General features: G+C 29.7%; 1 protein-coding gene across 1 annotated transcript; it reads left to right on the forward strand.

The window, feature by feature from the left end:
• The first annotated feature begins 17,830 nt into the window (after window positions 1-17,830).
• Window positions 17,831-20,685, forward strand: LOC125844875 (scarecrow-like protein 22). The gene has a single exon (XM_049524237.1). It carries the CDS (start codon window positions 18,176-18,178, stop codon window positions 20,501-20,503), a length of 2,328 nt encoding a protein of 775 aa, XP_049380194.1. The 5' UTR covers window positions 17,831-18,175; the 3' UTR covers window positions 20,504-20,685.

Here is a 20,685-nt window from a genome sequence, read left to right on the forward strand (position 1 = left end):
GAAAATTAACTAATTTGTATCAAGTATAAAAATATAGTATCAGGTGTTGTGATACATATAAATTTTGTTATATCGAAAGTAATTGTGTATCATATAAATAATAAAGTTTTGGAAAATCTTGTATCTGCTAATAATATAGTATCAACTATAGTGATGTGTACTATACTTATAAGAGACAAAATTTAACAAGATATTAAATATATTGAAAACAAAATGAAAAGCAAAATAAACAATTTTCAACATAAAAACTCTTCACATTTAGAAGTAGTATCTTCAAAAGGGAAGAAATACTCAAAAACACTAATTAATGTATTTTAAAAACAATATTGTCAACAACTGTCGGTGAATCGATATATAAAAATCTATTCTACATTAACAAGATCATCTTCTGTTGGTAAAGTGTAGTCACTCTTTGGCCTTGTAGGATCATCATTCTTCCTAACATATTTCGTCTTGGCCTTGTTGAGACCATACTTTCATAATAGTGTTGTACTGTTGTATATCTTGTGCGAAGATAGTCACTTCAAAAATCATTAGATGGGATGTTGATTTCACTGCTCAGAAATTCAACAAAAACAACAAAAAATATTTCGCAGTCACTACAAAAAAAGAAGAAGATACATTATAAAAACAGATCAAATGTGTAAGTAAAGAAAAATCGATTCAATAGTTGCAGACTGTCGCTTTCTTGTTTCATAATATCTTGAACAAATTCCACCTCAAACGAATGTTGTGGATCCAATAGTAACATGTGAATACATAAAATTACAGAAAAATAAAAAAAAATAGTAAAATACATACCGTTGATAATGCAGATATAGATATGGCCAGGGCAACCTTTCTATCCCTTTTCTTAGGTGTTTTTGCATGTGCCTCCTTTTTAGCTTTTGACTTCTTAGAACTTTGCTTAGCCATTGTTATAGGATCATACAACCTATTAGACCTGTTTTCTGCCCCGTTAGAATCTTCATAATTAGAGATTCGATTAGTGTTGGCTGTGACTATTTGGGTAATCCCAATACTAAAAGACGGATGCTCCATAAAGTATAAGAAAGTATTTAAAAAAACGAAAAAAAAGTTGAAGATGAAGAGACTACCTATTTCAAACTCTGAAATTAGTTGAATGGAGAGAGAATTAGTTTGGAATCCAAATTGGAATAATGAATCTATTGAAAATAATGGGGGAGAAAATTTTGGAGAGGGAATCGTGGGTTGTGGAAAAATCTGAGGAAAAATTATTGGAGTAAATTTAGGGGTGGGAAAGTAAGGTTTAGACTTCTTCAAGAATAATGTATCCGGTGGTTTAGTTTTGTGGGAATAATAGGGATTTTAGTATTTTTAAAAAATAGTAGGGAAATATTGAGAATATGTTAACTAAGTGTGTGTATTCTAGTAATTTTTCCTTTAAAAACTATAACTACAGCCGTCAATATGGTCTAGGCCCGTTGGGCCGACCTAGCCTAACCCGTGATTTTATAGGGTTGGGCTACGATTTTTAGAGCCAATTTAAGAAAATGAATTTTTAGCCGGACCTGAATAAGCCTGCCGATTTGTGGGGCTTGAGAAATATGGATATGGCCGGCCCGTGGGTCAAATAAAATTAATTAAAAATAAAATAAAAAATAGAGTATTAAAAAGAACAATAGTCTAAACTCAAATTTTGTTTAAAGTTTGAAATGTTACAATTTAAATACAAATTATGTTTATAAAATATGTACTACATAAAATAAAAATTCCCTAAAATTTCTAGGGAATAACTACATAGGCCGTAGCCTATAGAATATTGTCATAGTTTTTGTGTTTTATTATGATCATTAGAAAACAATTAGGTTAATATTTCTATTTAGCTATTTATGTTTTTACTTGAAATCAAACTTAATATATATTATAAAGATAATTTTATTTGTGGATTTGATTAACAAATAGTAACACTAACACCATGTAATATTGTCTTGTCGATATTTATGATAATATTTTTAAATTATAATTTAATTTTAAAAAATATATTTTTAAGAAAAGAGGGGTGGCCCAGCAAAGCCCGTAGCCCACTTACTTGTGGGTTGGGCCGACCATTTTCTGTCCCACACCAAAAATGGGCTAGCCCGATCTGTCCCGTCAAATTTCAAAGTTTGTATGGGTTAGCCCGGATGGGATGGGCCAGCCCATATTGATAACTCTAACTATAACATACTCAAAGTATACTACACCTAAAATTAATGGCAACTAATTAAGGACAGTAGTTTAATTGCCACTACATAAGTCTTTTTAGATGCAATAAACACTCTTTGTAAATGTCCCTACAACCTATAGCGACATTAGATACAATGACAGTTAACTGATGTTACGTTGGTAAATGAGTTCAACACTCTTTGTGAACGTGTATATTTATTGCTGCTAAAAGTTGATTTTATTATAGTGTAATTTTACGAGTAAAGTCTCAAGAAGGTTGGATGTACGCAGACCTTATGAAGTATGAATGTAAACAATGAAAAATTTTAATGGAAAAATATAATAAAGTTAAAATAATAAAACCTGGCTCAAAAATTTAAAAAGTTTAAATAATGATGTTGAAATAGTTGTGTCAAAATTAGATAAATTGATATAATGATAATAAAATAATATTGATAGTTATGTGGTGCTTGAAATTTAAAGAATACACCAAAAACATATTTTATCTTTTTATAAACACACAATGAAAGATTTTACATAATGCAAAATGTTTGATCATTTGGTAGACTTTAGAATATTTAATAATGAGTGAATAAAGATAGAAAGGGGATTAAAAGAGGTAAATGTAAGAATAGTAATGTGGGTTCATGATAACCGCCAAAATATAAGTAAGTCAACAAAATAGGTAGCCACGTAANTTTAGAATATTTAATAATGAGTGAATAAAGATAGAAAGGGGATTAAAAGAGGTAAATGTAAGAATAGAAATGTGGGTTCATGATAATCGCCAAAATATAAGTAAGTCAACAAAATAGGTAGCCACGTAAAAAAAGGATGTTACAATTAACTAAACATGATTCAATTTTTCAATCATTTGGGACCCAAGCGATTGCTTTAGTGGCCTTATAGTCGAGACGGCCCTGAGAGCAACAAATAGAATAATAATAATATTACTATATCACTTTTTGAATATAATTAATTCAATGTTTTGAGAAATGATATTAAGGAAAAGTTAAGAATTAAGTAATAAATTATCTCTTGATTTTTTAAACTGCTGGATAAATAAAAATGAATATCTATTTTTAATATGATAAATAAGTAAAAATAAACAAAGCGAATATGAGATATTTTGTGATGTTAGAGTTATAATTTCAATAAAATCGTTGAACAAAGTAAAATGGTGAAGAAGAGATTAGACAAAAGATTGGGGACAAAAGCTATATCTTGGGATTTGGTTATAAAGCTATAGCTTAGATTAAATCGATGAATTCATTTCTCTCGATCTTCATGATGTCTACCAATTGTATTATATTGGATCTTTTTACACGGAAACATATTCGAGATATATATCTGGACATCATTTCAATTTATGCAACAACTACAGCATACATGCACTATATGAATGTGTGTGTGTCTAATTAAGTTTATATATACTATAATAGAGCTAATTAAGAGATGATTATTATATATGAGAGGTGATTATTAATTCCTAAACAAAAATCATATTATAATCAGGTGTTTGCTTAGCCTAGCTACAAGTCATTATAAGATCTTGAATCCTACTGGCACAACTTTCAGTGCTAAAATCTAAGTTTAAGTGTGTCAAATAGACGGATTAAAATAGAGTAAGTGTTGAAGTGTGTGACCATCTCATCTAAAAGTTTAAATTGTTAGAGAGAACACACTTTAATTATTTAATTATATTCTCAACACTAAGTTAATTAGGAAAAAAAATGTTATTTTCTCATTTCGAAAGTTACTTGGACTGAGAACATTGGGTCATATATAGCTCAACCTGTTCATCTCTTGTCAAGTTTTAATTTCTTTTGTTTTTTTTTTATAATTTGTTTAATTGTAGTTAATGATTACATGCATACCATAGTAAACAAAAAAAAAATAGATTTTTTAAAAATATGATAAGCTTTTTAATTGATTAATTTAGATTATATATTTAGTTTTAAAAAAAGTCTAGTTAATAAATTGGTGCAATGATTATTAATCTCCCTAAACTTGGGTGGGTGAGCTAACCGCATAAGTCTTCTTCAAAATAAGTAAATAATCATATAAATTCACGCATGACTTTCTTTTTTCTTCCACGAAATAAATATAATGTTATAAATCATAGACTAATAATCAATTGACTACAAATTTATTAATATATAAGTGATTGTAAAAGAGCATTCTCGTCGTATTTTATTGGGTGTTGTACAACATTTATGAATGGAAATTAATTTCTCAAGAGGCCTTTCGAAATAAGAAGATTTGTAAAAATACGAAAAACTTATTTAGAATAGATTATAGAAAGAAGAGAAATATGGAATATCAAGTTGGGCCCATGTCGAAATCAAGTTGGGCCCATATCGAACAAGCCCATAAATGTTTGCATCACGAGCCTGCTTAATGCCTTAGACAAGTTTTTTTAGTAGTTATTTCTACATTTCACTATTAATCCAAAATCCACAAATAAATAAACAAATAAAATCAGATTTTCCCCCCTTTTTAGTAGTAAATGTAGAATCAACTAATGTTTTCAGAGCTGCCATAAGTTCTAAATCTACAATTCAAAGGAGATATAAATAATTCTATAACATGATAAAAAATGGAATATAAATATAGAATTTCGAACCGATTGAGTAATAATTTAATAGACTAATTTATAAAGTTTATACTCACTTCTTAGACTATAATTTTTAATTTAAAAGTATTTTTCCTTTAGTATTCAAACTTTTTCTCCTTTGCAACTTGTGAACATTACAAGTTTTGGCCACTACAATTATTCTTATTTTTATTCGTGAAGGTCCACTTTCGTGATAAAATATTTTAAAAGTTGTTATTCAAAAGAATGTTTTCAAACAAGCAATCAATACTCATAACTGGGACATATTTTTGTTTTTTTATTATTAAGTACGTGAGAAAATAGTATTAGTAGGCCCAGAAATCAAATCGGGCCATATACAAGCCCATATATTTCGACATCACGAGCCTGTGGGCCTTAGTTTTGTAAATCCTTGTTTCTCCTTTTCAACACAATTATGTGGAGTGTTACCATCCGAGCAATCCCTCGTGTCAACAAACTGTATTCATATAATTAATAATGCACTCCTTATGTAGAGGTCGAGTATAAGGATAGAAGGTAAGCTTGGATGGAGTGTTGTCTTGTCGTACGTAGGTTTAGGTATATTAGTGTTTGTTATAGTACTAGTGGTACTCTTTTTTATTGTGTTTCGATTATTACACTATTTTGATGTTTTATTGTTTCTTTTTGTGTAGACTTTACATTGCTTTTCTTATTAATGACTATGCATTCTTCATCTTTTACTTAGATTTTATACACTTGAGTTGTCTTTCCGAAAAAGTCTCGATCTCGACGAGATAGTGGTAAGATTTGATGGGATTTCACTGAGTATGTTGTTGATTAAAGGTGATGTAATTAGGAAGAGAGGGAAATAAATTAAAGATATAAAATTAAAGTTAAGAGAAAGGAAATCCAGCACCATATACCACTTCAAGATTAGTATTTAAAATAATTTAAGCTTAAGGAGTTGAATAAAAAGTAATTCCAAGAAACCTTTAGCTTTCTAGTATTAAAGTTAGTAAATTTTCTCCTTTTTGCCGTTAGTAACTTTTCTACTTTTTTTTCCCCTCTGAATGGCGTGGAATTCATAAATCATTGATAATTAAACATTTTTATATGTATCATAATTGAGCAGTACTTTTGCACCAACAAAATCAATATTGTTGTGACAAATAAAGCAAATGTTTGCAAATCTTGGAGGTGTTATTCTTATTTCAAGTGAAAAAGTTGAAGATTGTCTTAGTTTCTACACCAATTAGAACACAATAATGCCCCAATCTTTTGGCCAAATAAGTTTTAATTACAACTTTACGTGCTGGCCTAACTAATCTTTTTATGTTTTCTTTACTTTTTGCCCTTTATTGTTTAATTTATCCATGATATATCTTCTATTATTGTAGGTTTGCTTTTTTGGAAATGGAGAGCACCTATATTGCGATCTCTTTGCAAGCAATAAAAAGAGCAAAACCCTAGATGAATTGAGCATTCAGAATAAATGAATTCAAAATGAGTATGTGATATACTATTATTATTAGAAACATATGTTTTTTTCATCGTGAATCAATGATAAATTTATATTATGAAACATGATTTTTCCACTTCAATTCCAATGAATAATTTTCATTGAAATACTGAAAATGACCATTGGACTTTTTCTTTTTTTTACCGACTCAATCAGAATAGATGTGAAAATAGCATCTAAACATTTTTTTAGTGAAAAATTTCAACAGAAAAGTGTAGAATTAAGAAAAACCATCCATAATTAGACCATAGATATTTTCACCGGCATGTTTCCAACGTAGTAATTATGAAAAATCATCCATAATTAGCTAATACATATATAGTTGCAGTTCAAGCTAATTAGTAACCTAAACCAAAAATAAATCAGAGGCTTAGCTTTTATTTTTTTATTTTTAAAATCCAAAGTTAGTCCTTCTTTTCAATGAAAAAACTTTGTTTTTTCTATTATCTCAAACTAATATATATATATATATCAAAATATTTTTTAATCTTTAATGTTTTGAAACGTCTAAAAACAAGTAAATTAAAAGATATAGAATAATTATTTTGTTAAAAAAAGCTTATAATAATTTTATTATTAATGGCAATGAGTCACCCCTTACATATTCTCACTTTATTTATTATTCAACAATGGTAAATTATTACTCCCTCTAGCGCAAAAACAAATTATTTACTTACACTTTTTTATGGTCCAACTGAATGAACTTTTAACAGCCATCTTTTTTTAAAATTACTTTTCTCTTTAACGGAATTTTAAGTTATCTCTAGTTTTAAGAAACGTCTGAAAAGCAGATGGATAATACATGACAAATTATCCTTTGATAAATGTGATTAATTAACTTTCTTACCAAAAAATCATTTATTTTGAACTAGAATAAATATGATTTGATATAAACACCAGATATCTGACTAATTATACCTATCTTATGACAATAAGATAAAAAAATTATTCAAATTAATCGAACTCACAATATTACACTGTTGTTAATTGTTAATGTTAAAGTAAACTTACCCCAACATATGTTTCATGCTAACGGGTGCAATCACGTTCTTGGCTACTGTTACAATAGAAGACTTTGAAGTCTAATATTATTATTAAGTAAATATTTTGTACTTTATAAATTGAGTATAAATGAGGAAAGGTATATATGCAATGTATGTGAATGAAAGTCTAAATTAAATGATAATTTTTTTTTTGTTTTTTTTTTGTATGTAGCAGTTATATATTAAATGAAATGGTCCCCGTGATATATTTACTGACATTCCCCTATAATTCATGAAGTTTTGTTCATAATAATATATATATAATTATACAACCAATAAAAAATAAAACTAAAGCCATGTTCACATGGTATCAAACTCTAAAATGTGTATTGATAGATAGGATGGCTACGTTGAAATTTATGTATATCTTAAGATATACAATACATATATTTATATGTCACTTTTTGTAGATCATATACATTATTTTTTTGTTATTTTAACGTGTTGAATAGTTCATGTTGTCTCCCTTTGTAGCCAACAGGGAAAAGTGGTGAGGTTGTAACAACACTGTTTCTGTTTCTTTTGTTTGTAAAATTTCATTATTTCAACGAACCTAGTGATGGGGCACTAATGCTCCATACTCCCTCCGTTTCACAAATAGTGACCTAGTTTGATTTGACATAAAGTTTTAGAAAATAAAGAAGACTTTTGAATCTTGTGGTTCTAAATTAAAGTTATGTCAAATGTACTAAATTGCCCTTCAATCTTGTGGCTTTAAACATGTCATGTGGAAAGTTGAAATTAAAATGCTAACAAAAAAGGAAAGAGGTCATTCTTTTTTAAACTGACTAAAAAAGAAAGGAGGTCATTTTTTGTGAAACGGAGGGAGTAATAATCAAAAGCTAGCTATGCTTATAGTCATTTTTAATTAATTTGACGTACAGAGGAAACAATGGTATATTTTATTCATATTTATAAACACAAAAATATTTGTTTTGAGATTTTTAATAACTTTACATATCTTGAAACTAATTAGTATCAATCGTCTCATCGATCAATTTACTATTTACATACATTGCAAAACTTTAATTTTTTTCAAGCAAGTTCTTGGAACGTTGTAGTATATATTATATACATAATTTTACAATTTCTAAGTTTTGATAATATTAATTATATATAAAAAGTTAAGTATGTCGAAGCAATTGGTTTTGGGACTTATTATGTCTTGAGAAGTAAGTTTCCTTGAAAAAGAGAGAAAGGAACATGTCAAGCTAGCAACTCCATTTAACATTAATTAATTAAATTAAGTGTTATAAAAAACTACATTATGAATATTAAATTATGATTAAAGAAGTCAAAAAAATTCCAAGGATTTGAGTTGGATACACTTTGCACTACTATAGCTAGCTTAGAGGAAAAAGAGGGTTGTTTGTAACCTATCACATGGGAGGTTAACCCTTCTTCTTGACAATTACAAATCATGGTTTTCCTAAAGTACTATTCATCATATGTCCCCCCACCCCAATAATCCCCGCCCTTAGAATTTTATTTTCATTCATCACGCCTTATCGTCTCATTTAGAAATACTATCATCTTACAATTAAAAAGGGTGTAGTAGGATGATTAAATTTTAGTTTGTGTCTTTAATTACAAACACTATAAGAAAATATGAAATTTATTGGCAATTTCTAGTTTATTTATCGCTAAAACATTTTTAGCTAATTTAATTTTCTTATAATCTATCGCGAAATGAGATTAACATGAAATAGTTGTTTAATTTCTCATTTTCTAGTATTGAAATTTCATGTGTTCAAACATCTTTTGATTGCATTTTATTCCTTAATAAACCTACTCGATGTGAATTCTAGTTTAATTATTTAATCATGGAACTTGTGAATTTCAAATAGCTAAATGTTAAGGAAAAATAATGGTACTAATATGATATACTTTCCGTCCACTTTTAATTGTTATGTTGCATTTTTCAAAAGTTAATTTGACTAAGTTTAATTAGATTACATTAATTTGATATTTCAAACAAAAAATCTATATATTTAAAAACAATACAAAAAGTACTATAAATTGCAATTTTTTTGCATATCAATATGATGAAAAAATACATCATAAAATGTTAGTCAAAATTCTTACAGTTTGACTCTTAAAAAAAACTATGACAATTAAAAGTGGACGAAGAGTACAAAATGACAGTCTTTCTACACCTTTATGCATTTATTACAAGTTTTTTTTTTTAAAAAAAAAGGCCATTGGGACAAGAAGAAGGCTTCACCCATGATGATGCATGAAATAAAATTTAAAAAGAAAGAGAAACACTTTATGTAAATATAATTTGTAGAAAAATGATGGCTGTTGACCCCATTAGTTTCCTTCTGTTATATTCAGTTATATACCTTTCTTCTTGTTATACTCAACTTTTCGTTTTTTCCCACTTTTGTCCCACCTATAAATTCCTTATTAAGCTATAAACTAAATGGCCTTGGAAATAAGGAAAAAGATAAACGGCGTTTGGATATTAGTAATTATTAATCGAGTAATATTTGAAAAAAAATTAAAACTATATATAACCAAAAAAGAAAATCCAAACGGGACTCAGCTTTATCTCTATTTTATTGTTTTCATAAACTATACTGAAGACTACTTGGATTAAGCTAATTACAGCCAGAAAATTGTGGGTAATTTAATATAATAATAACTATACTAATATTTAATGTACAACATAAAAAAATTGGTAAATGGGAAGAAGAGTTGAACATGAAAGATCAAAAAGGCTGGCAATGTATATAGAGGAAAGGACATGTTAGTTTTTATTTTTGGTTAATTTTGTCGACCAACATGCGCCTAATGATATGGATTGGCTATGACTCCTTTCCTTCCTTTCATCTTATCATAATGTTTTTATAATATATGGTTTATATTTGCTCTCCATAATCTATCAAGATTTTGCTGGATTCCTTGTCTTTTCCCACCTAATTCTTTAACAAAATAATCACAATATTATTGCAAACTTACTCTTCCATGGGTTATTATCTTCTTCTTTTTTGATATTCTTCGATATTCACCTTTGAAAGTTTTATATTGAGATAGTAAAATAGATAAGATTGTATTCAATGTAATTCAAATATAATATCTTTAATTATAAATGAAAAGGTACTTATTAGTCGAGGACAACTTGGTGGTTCAGTTGATTATTATTATTATAAAAAATACAAAAAGCTAACAAAAATATAATTATTTATTTTGAATCAAAATTCACACGATTTTATAAAGTGCAACAATATATTTCATTACAATATATGTAGATTTTCAATATCTCTTGTATATTTTATCATGTATAATTTACATAACGTGTTATATACATTACTCTTCCTTATGATTCAATGCCCTCGCTGAAATTTATCCTAACATCATTTTAAACTTTGGATTCACTTTTCTATGTCGCTACATTTGCTTAACATTGAAATTTGTTCCAGCTCACATGTAACATAGTTAATTTTGGGTCTAGATATCATATTCTTTTCGGAATACATCACGGTCTAATCTAAGACGTCATTCTTTATATATCTAATATCTTTCTTGTACCTACGATGAATTCTGCTTAATGTTACACAACCAAAAGTAACTACACTAATATTATGCCATATAGTTTAGCACGTACCATAGAAAAATATAAGATTAACCCACAGTTAAATGATGAATGTCCCTCATTACGAAATTTGAATTTGAACAAGTAAATTAAATTATTACAATATAAAATTGGAAGACATTGTTGAAACTTGAAACGTTAACTAAGAAATTAAAGAAATATATGGTATCTATTTAAATTTAATTGCTTGAGAGTTCGAAAGTGTCACCATCTGTATCATACTCATGATTGAGTGCAAGCCAAAAACAATTATTACTCGAAATTCGACATTTCATCTTACTATTAAAATATTACTAATTAGTTAGTTAATAATTCATGGGATCATGCTTAATTAATTAAATGATAACAGATGGATGATTAAGATGGATGTTCATTATTACCCCCCCCCCCCCCCCCCCCCCGCCCCCCCCACATATTATAATTTGCTAACCTGCCATTTCATGTTAAGATACTAGTGAAATTATGTTTCTAAAATTTGCCAGTGAAAGTGAAAATTTAGTGCGGGGATTAAGATATAATTAGACAAAGTAAACGCAAATAGAAAAGGATCTATGATTGGATTACTTGAGTTTATTGTTACACTTTTTATTTTATTTTAATCCTCATTTGCCTTATCCCAATTACTAGGGGTACGTGGTTGGGTTGATTTGGAATTTTCAAATATTAAATCAAATTATTTTTGTCGGATTTTTAAATTTATAAATCAAATCAAACTAATAAACTCAGATTTTTCAACTTCAGATTTTTTCGGTTTTTTTTGGGTAAAGTGTTCATATAAACATATAATTAACTTGTGCTCCAAATACTTCTTCAATTCTATCAAAATACAACTATTTAAGATGTTTCTAAAGAAAATAACACAAAATATGAGATGAGGGATGACGTTAATATATTCAACAAAAACTAATAGTAATGAAATCGCATAAAATAAATATTGCAAATTAATAAGTCATTAGAAAAATGGTCATAATTTAAAAGTACTAAATCATGCGAAAATAAGTCTAATAAGTATTAATTACATGATTAAATAAAGAAAATAACACAAAATATATATGAGATGAGGGATGACGTTAAAATATTCAACAAAAACTAATAGTAATGTAATCACATAAAATAAATATTGCAAATTAATAAGTCATTAGAAAAATGATCATAATTCAAAAGTACTAAATGGTGCAAAAATAAGTCTAATAAGTATTAATTACATGATTAAATATTAAAGGAAAAATAAAATTAGATTATATATGTATTTTACTATCTAAACCAATGTTAAACTAAAGAATAAATATTCAACATTATTGTCATTCTTAGTGTTGAAGTGATTTTTTTTGTTAGCATTAATATTAATTTGATTTTGATTTGAGTTTTATTAGAGTTACTAATATTCACGTACTATAAAATTATATATATAATGTCAGGTTGATTTGGTCTCGGGTTGATTTTTTTTTGTTTAAAACAAGCCAAACAAAATACAGTCAGATTTTTTTTCTTTTATGGAACCAAGTCAAACCAAATCACTAGTCGAGATTTTTTTCGATTTGACTAGATTTGTGGTTTGATTCGATTTTCGGTTCAATTTTGTACACCCCTACCAGTTCCTTTATAATTAATATAATATCAACAATTCTTTTTCCTCTAACGAGACTAGCATTCTACGTAAACCATATTTTACACAACAACAACAATATTGCATAATGTATAGTTCCACAAATAAAAACTCAAGAGTAGAATATACACAAACTTCGCTTTCAACTTCACAAATTAAAGAGATTATTTCTTATATATCATTAACTCAAAAAAATATATGGACAAAATCAAAAAGAAAGAAAAACAATAACAACAGTAAAATAACAAGCTAAACAGCGCAAATAAAATAACAAATAGTAGTAATAAGAATTGAAGCAAGATACTATGTTAATACACAATAATATTAGTAATCATTTTATTTTATTTTTTAAGAAAAAAAGATGAAGAGAAGGGACTGACACCTTATTTATCCCACATAAAAGTATGAAACTCGACTATATATTTATATAGATCATAAAAATGGCTAACAAAATTTGCAAGAAATATTATCCTTTTTCATTGAAAAAAATGTCAAAACTTATAAGATGACTGAAATAATAAGGATGGAATAAAAATTTACTTTGTTGATGATTTGGATTTAATTCCTTCTGCGTCTAAATAACAAATAAATAAAAAGTGAGCAAAAAAAAAAGATAGGTTAAAGTCGTCATTATGGATTATAGTATTGGTCCCAAAGGAATTAGAACATGCATGTTGGTCCAAGGACAGCTAACAAGAAGCTCTGAACCTAGACTTTTCATTATCTTCTTAATTTTTAAGGGACAATGGTCTGAAAAATAATCAACTTTGATCGGATTTGTTGTTTTGATATTAAACTTTTATGAGGATTTATTACCTTCCTAAACTATTTAATACCGTATTTTAAACATATATATTTGTCCACGTGGACATAAAAAATAATGCAAAATTATTAATAGTAATGTGTCAACGTGGACATATATATACATTTAAAATACACTATTAAATAGTTCAGGGGGATAAAAAATACGGTATTAAATAATCTAGGGAGGTAATAGATCTTTATGAAAGTTTAGTATCGCAACAACAAATTCGACCAAAGTTGAGGTATTTTTCAGGCCCTTATCCCAATTTTTAATAACCACAAGATGAAGAAAAATGCAAAGAAAACCAAAAATTAAATTAATGTGGATTTTGTTTTACATGAGATTAATTCCACATTAGAATTGTCTTTTCTTCTAATTCAGCTCCATAAATTCTTCAATTACTTTCTCTTTTTTTTTTTACGTAAAAGTTACTAATAATCTTATATATACTTTATTTTAGAACAATACATACTGTTTAGCGTACTTCTCCAACAAACAATATATTATAATATCATAAATTTAAAAAGTCCAAATCAAATAAAGTAATTAGTGAACAACTCATAGAAGCACATTAATTTTTTATCAACCAAATCAAATTTTAGTGACAATTACATCACTCCTACTATTCCAAAACTAGGTGCCCTAATTTGGATTTATTTTCGTATTAAGAAATAATCCACCATTTTGAACTTTCTAAAATAAATAAAAGTTGTAGCGCTTAATTTATTTTTTTCAAAATAATTTAAACATTTTACATTTTGACTTTTTTCCCACAAAGTTACATAATTGTATTGGGAAAATGCAGGCTTGGTGCTTAATAAGGCCTTCTGGGCCGAGAATTGTCACAGCAAATGTACTTAGAAATTTTCCTCAATTATGAGACCATTATTGGGTAAATTACATAAATCTCATAGTTTTAATATGAAATTACAATATATCCCTAATAAGTTTTTAATTACATTAGTCCCTTAATAATTAAAAAAACCGGATACAATAATTGAAGCTCGGATACATTAAATACTGTCTCGAATACATTAATATGTAGCTCGGATACATTAAAAACTAACTCGGATACATTAATATATAGCTCGGATATATTAAATACTGACTTGGATACATTAATATGCAGCTTGGATACATTAAAGAAATAAGAGATTTTGGAGATTTTGGAGATTTTTAAAAGTAATAGGGAATAATGGAAATAAGTGAAACAAAAAGTGTGTATTTCTGTAATTTGCCATTATTTAATAATAAAGGCCCTTGTTTTCTTCTGTAATTTCTCGACTCTAGACCACAATTTAAAGATTTTGAAATAATATATAAATATGTAAATTAACTTGATTTGAATTGATATTTATATTTTTCAATTTTGAGTATGTACAATTAACCACTTCAATTTTTATAAAATGGAATAATTAGACACACACGTTTGTGGCAATTCAAATTGATTTATCCACATTGGGTGCATGTGTTTAGTTATTCAATTTTGTATAAATTTAAGCATTTACTTGTACATACTTAAAATTGAAAAGTATAAATATGAAAGAGTTAAATTAAATGACACATTTATATATATTATTCAATATTTTTCTTTTTGAGTAAATTGAAACACTGGTATAAGGATACGTTAGGTTACGGTCTATAGTTTTGTAAAACATCACAATTTTGTCCGTAAAGTTCATCAATATGTAAATAAATATTACTAATATTATATCCAAATTTACACTGTCTAGCAATATAATTTTCCAGAGAGTATATTTGCCGAACTTCTAAAAAGAGAAACTAAATTTAAATCATAGACTAAAAAGAGGATATTAGCGTAAATCATTCAAATTTACTTTCAAACCATCAACATTTAGGGCAAAACTTTCATTTTTTTTAGGACAGTTATTTAGCAAACATTTAAAAAATAAAATAAAAATTATGAACCTTTCATATCGTGGTCTAAAGATATTTTTTGAACAAATTGAAAATAGGAAAAATGGGTTGATATATTCCTCAACTTTGCTATTTAGAGGTGATATCACTCGTTATAAAAGTGACTTATATATATATCCCTATTGTTATATAAATGACTTACCTACACAGTTGAGAAATAAATAGACCCGTATTTTCTTAAATCAACGAATTTTGTCTCTTCTTTTTTAAATAAAAAAAATCACAATATATTGTTTATCCCCATCAACTGCCATAGCCCATAGTACTATTTTCCCTATTCCATTATACGTGATACTAATTTTTTTTTTTTTGGTCTGTTCTAAAGGAAATGTCAGTTATTATAATTAGAAAAAATTGACTTAAAATTATTTGTTTACTATTTATCTAATCAGACAAATATATAAGCATGGTTTAAAATTATAAATTTTAAAAATCTTTCAAAATATGGTATCAAAGTTAAATAATATCACATAAATTAAGGCGAAAAAAATAATAGTAATATATTTTGATATTAGATAAAATTAGGGATAAGGATATGAAAAATATCTCAATTTTGGTCGAAATTGTTGTTGCGATACTAAACTTTCATGAATACCTATTTCCTCCCTAGATTATTTAATACAATATTTTAAACATATGCCCACATGGACAAAAAAAATAATGCAAAATTATAAATAGTAATGTGTCCATGTGGGCACATATATACATTTAAAATACACTATTAAATAGTTCAGAGGGTAAAATTTATGGTATTAAATAGTATAGAAAGGTAATAGGTTCTTATGAAAGTNCAAAATATGGTATCAAGTTAAATAATATCACATAAAATAAGGCGAAAGAAATAATAGTAATATATTTTGATATTAGATAAAACTAGGGATAAGGATATGAAAAATATCTCAATTTTGGTCGGATTTACTGTTGCGATACTAAACTTTCATGAGGACCTATTTCCTCCCTAGATTATTTAATACAATATTTTAAACATATGCCCACATGGACAAAAAAAAACAATGCAAAATTATAAATAGTAATGTGTCCACGTGGGCACATATATACATTTAAAATACACTATTAAATAGTTCATGGGGTAAAATTTATGGTATTAAATAGTATAGAGAGGTAGTAGGTTTTTATGAAAGTTTAGTATCACAATAACAAAACCAAAGTTAAGATATTTTTCAGACCTATACCCGTAAAAACTACCTAAAAAAAATCTCCCATATGTTTAGCATTAAAGTGATTTTTATCAGTACTTTAGAGGAGAGAAGAGAAGAGAGGGATGAAAAACTTCCTCCGCTAATCTGAACCGTACATTTCAATCCCACAAACAAGATCTGAACCGTTAAAAATCCGTCTCGATATTTTCAAAACTCACACTTACAACAAAAGCCTCTCATTATATCGTGTCGTCAGATTCAGCTTCGAAAAAGTAAAAACAGTACATCAGAAACTGCTGCACTCGAAAGTACGAATAAGCCCTTCACTTCACACTGAACCACTTTTCAAATCCTTCAGCCCAGCTCAAGGGCATTACAGGAAATTCACCACACGACGCCATTTGAGCCAGTTCTCTTTTCTCTGTATCGGTAAGAAATAGTGCACAAATAAAAACTCAAATCTCCACTTCCACGCGCATTGGGTGCGCGTGGTGTCACTGCCATTTTATGTGAAAATATTTAGGAAAAAGAAATATTTTCTCTCAATAGTTAAAAAAAAGGATAATGTTTGGTTAAAGTAATTAAGGGAGTGATTTTGAAATTCTTTTCAACTCTTTATTCTTTCTTAAATTGGAAATTAATTAGATAAAAGGTAGGCAGTCACATCAAAATTGAAAGTTCACTTACCCTACTTTTGCTAATGTGATACATAAAATAGGACATTAAACTTTTTAAAAAATAATTTGCTAACAAATGTTGTAAGTTGAATTTGTGATTTTTTTTCTTTCTGATTAAATAGATAGAGAATGTTTGGTTAACAGAAATTGACATTGGAGAAAAAAGTCTAATTTAAAATACAAAAATAAAATAATAAAATAATAAAGAAATAGATTGTCTTCTATGAACTTGTTTAGTATGAAATTTGAATGATTATTCTTTTGTCCAATAACTTTCTACGATTCAATAAACCTAATTTATGTAAAATTCATTTCCATTATATTTCTTTTTATATATATATTACACATGTAATTATAATACTCTCTAATTTACTAGAGAAAGAAACTTTCATAATTAAATTTAACATCTTTCATTTTCTTAAAAATATTCTTTCACGCGATGCGTGTCTATATAAAAAAAAAACACAAGAGACACGTTTCAAGTTCCTGCAATACTCAAAAGGATTGTATATTGTTGTCTTAATTAAATGAATATTGTTGGTAACAAAATGTTATTACTAGTATGTATTATAAAAAAAGTAAAGAACCTTTACCTTCCAAAACAGGGAGTACTCAACACGCTCCTTTGTTGCGAGTATGTATGTAAACCCTTGCAGAAAAGATAACTGCGTTTCCAGACAAGCCACAAAAACTAAAATAAAAAATATATATATTTAAAAAAAAACAAGAATAAAAATAAAAATGAAAAAACAAAAAGATAGAGAGAGGAGAAGATGAAGGGCACTTTACTACTTTTTTATGTTGCACGCATCCATGGCAGAAATCAGAAGGAAAATAATAGTATTACAAGGCCAACAAGAAGAAGAGAAGAAGAAAATAGCTAAGCCAAATTATTGCTAACATCAAAACCCCTTTTTACTTTTCTCCATCTCAACAATCTTGGCTTTGCTATTTGGTCTTAAGAAGAGTAAATGATTGTATATGAATGAGGTGGGTGTCCTTAGATGGACATCTCCAGTTTGATGCATTAATTTTGTTTCTTCTAGGTCTATCAAATCTTTTGATTTGTGTGTGTACTTTAGATGAAGGGGATGCCCTTACCCTTTGAATTTGAGGGGAAGGGGGTGTTAGAATTAGACGTTCTGTTCAATAAAAATAGTATCTTGAATTCTTGGAATAACCACAATAGCAGCAAAGAAAGTAGTAGTTGTTGTTACTTTGTAAATAGTCCAAGTGCTGTCCTGGATACTATAAGGAGTCCAAGGCCTATTAATTCCTCTTCAACCCTGTCTTCATCTTTGGGTGGTGGTGGTGGTGGTGGTGGAGGCACTGCTTCCACAGACACTGCAGGAGGCGGAGGTGTGGCGGCAGTTTCTGCAAACCCATCTTCTAAATGGCAGCAGCAGCAACAAGACAATACTACTGCTACAAGCTCCAATGTGGGAGCTGAATCTGAGCTTCAACAAGTTCAACCCCCATCTTCTCTTGAGATGGGTGCTGCTTCTGCAGCTGCTGCCACAGGAGGGGAGAAATGTGCTATGGAGGAGTGGGAAGGAGGGTTATCAGAGTCTGTAATGGCTTCACCTTGCCAAGAACAGTCTATACTAAGGTGGATCATGGGAGATGTGGATGACCCTTCCATGGCTAACTTGAACAAGGTTTTGCAGGTTAGTGGTACAGGGGACTATGAATTCAATGGAGGATTTGGGGTTGTGGATCAAGGATTTGGTGTAGACCCAGTTGGCCAAATTGGTAGTTTTATGCCTGCAATTAGCTCATCTGTTTCTGTGTCAAGTTCAAGTTTTCCTACCAACAGAATGAACAGTGACAAGATTGGCTTGGTCTCTAACCCACCCACAAATCTCCCTCAAAATCCAATCTTTCCTTCATTGTCTAACAATCTTGGGCCAATTGCTTTCGGCCAGACACAGCAACAGCCGTTTGAGAGCACAGATTTGAAGCCTCATAATTTCAATTCACAGTTCTTGATAAACCAGCACCAAACACAGATTCCTCAGAACCCATCGTTTCTTTTGCCACTACCATTTGCACAACAGGAACAAAATCTTGTCTTGCCACCGCAGGCGAAACGACACAACCCCGGGACCATGGGAGGGCTTGAACCGGGCTCTCAGATCTCCAAAGGATTGTTTTTAGATGCAGGGCACCAGCAGCCAGCACCATCTCAGGGGCTTGCTCATCAGCTCCAGCTACTTCCCCATTTTAGGCCAGGAGCAATGGGGACAAAGCCAAAGATGGTGGGGGAAGAAATGGGTCAGTTTCATCAACTACAACAACAGCAGCAGCAGCAACAACAAGCGATTATTGACCAGCTATTCAAAGCTGCAGAGCTGGTCCAGACCGGGAATCCGGTACTCGCGCAAGGGATATTGGCGCGGCTCAATCACCAGCTCTCTCCAATTGGTAAGCCTTTCTATAGGGCTGCTTTTTATTGCAAGGAAGCTTTACAATTGCTACTCCATGCCAACACCAACAACTTGAACCCATCTATGGCCTCTTCGCCTTTTAGTCTCATTTTCAAGATTGGTGCCTATAAGTCCTTCTCTGAGATCTCACCAGTTGCACAGTTTGCTAATTTTACTTGTAACCAAGCCCTGCTTGAGGTCTTGGATGGGTTTGAAAGAATTCATATTGTAGATTTCGATATCGGTTATGGTGGGCAATGGGCCTCCCTTATGCAAGAGCTTGCCTTGAGAAGTGGTGGCGCACCTACTCTGAAAATAACTGCATTAGCCTCACCATCCACACATGACCAGCTAGAGCTTGGACTCACCAGAGAAAATTTGATCCATTTTGCTAGTGAAATCAATATGGCATTTGAGTTTGAAATTTTAAGCATTGATTCTTTAAATTCAACGTCATGGTCACTGCCTCCTTTAGTCTCAGAGAATGAGGCAATTGCTGTCAATCTTCCAGTTTGCTCGCTTTCAAGCTATCAGTTGTCCCTTCCATTGGTTCTTCGTTTTGTGAAGCAGTTGTCACCTAGGATTGTGGTTTCTGTGGACAGAGGTTGTGACCGGACTGACCTACCATTTCCAAACCATGTAATCCAAGCCCTTCAGTCCTACTCAAACCTTCTTGAGTCACTAGATGCTGTAAATGTGAATTTCGATGCCCTCCAAAAGATTGAAAGGTTCTTGCTCCAACCAGGAATTGAAAGAATTGTAATGGGTCGTTTTCGTTCCCCTGAAAAGACGCAGCATTGGAGGTCACTGTTTTTGTCATCTGGATTCTCCCCATTATCTCTCAGCAATTTTACAGAATCACAGGCCGAGTGTGTAGTCAAGAGGACTCCTGTTCGAGGTTTCCATGTGGAGAAGAGGCAGTCTTCACTTGTTCTCTGCTGGCAGCGGAAGGAGCTCATCTCAGCTTCAGCTTGGAGGTGCTGAGGAGCAGGAATTAAATTTGCAGTTTCCAACCAACCATGAAAAAGAAGGTGCTGCATAAGTCACAATCACTGTTTTAGTATCTGAACCTTTCAATTTTTGTTGCCCGCAATTTTTATTTGCTAATTTCTTGTGGCGTAGGCAGATTGTTTCGGCATTATAAGAAGAATCAGTCATTCTGTTAA

Source organism: Solanum stenotomum, chromosome 1 (genome assembly GCF_019186545.1).
Source record: "Solanum stenotomum isolate F172 chromosome 1, ASM1918654v1, whole genome shotgun sequence".
NCBI classification, from domain to species: Eukaryota; Viridiplantae; Streptophyta; class Magnoliopsida; order Solanales; family Solanaceae; genus Solanum; species Solanum stenotomum.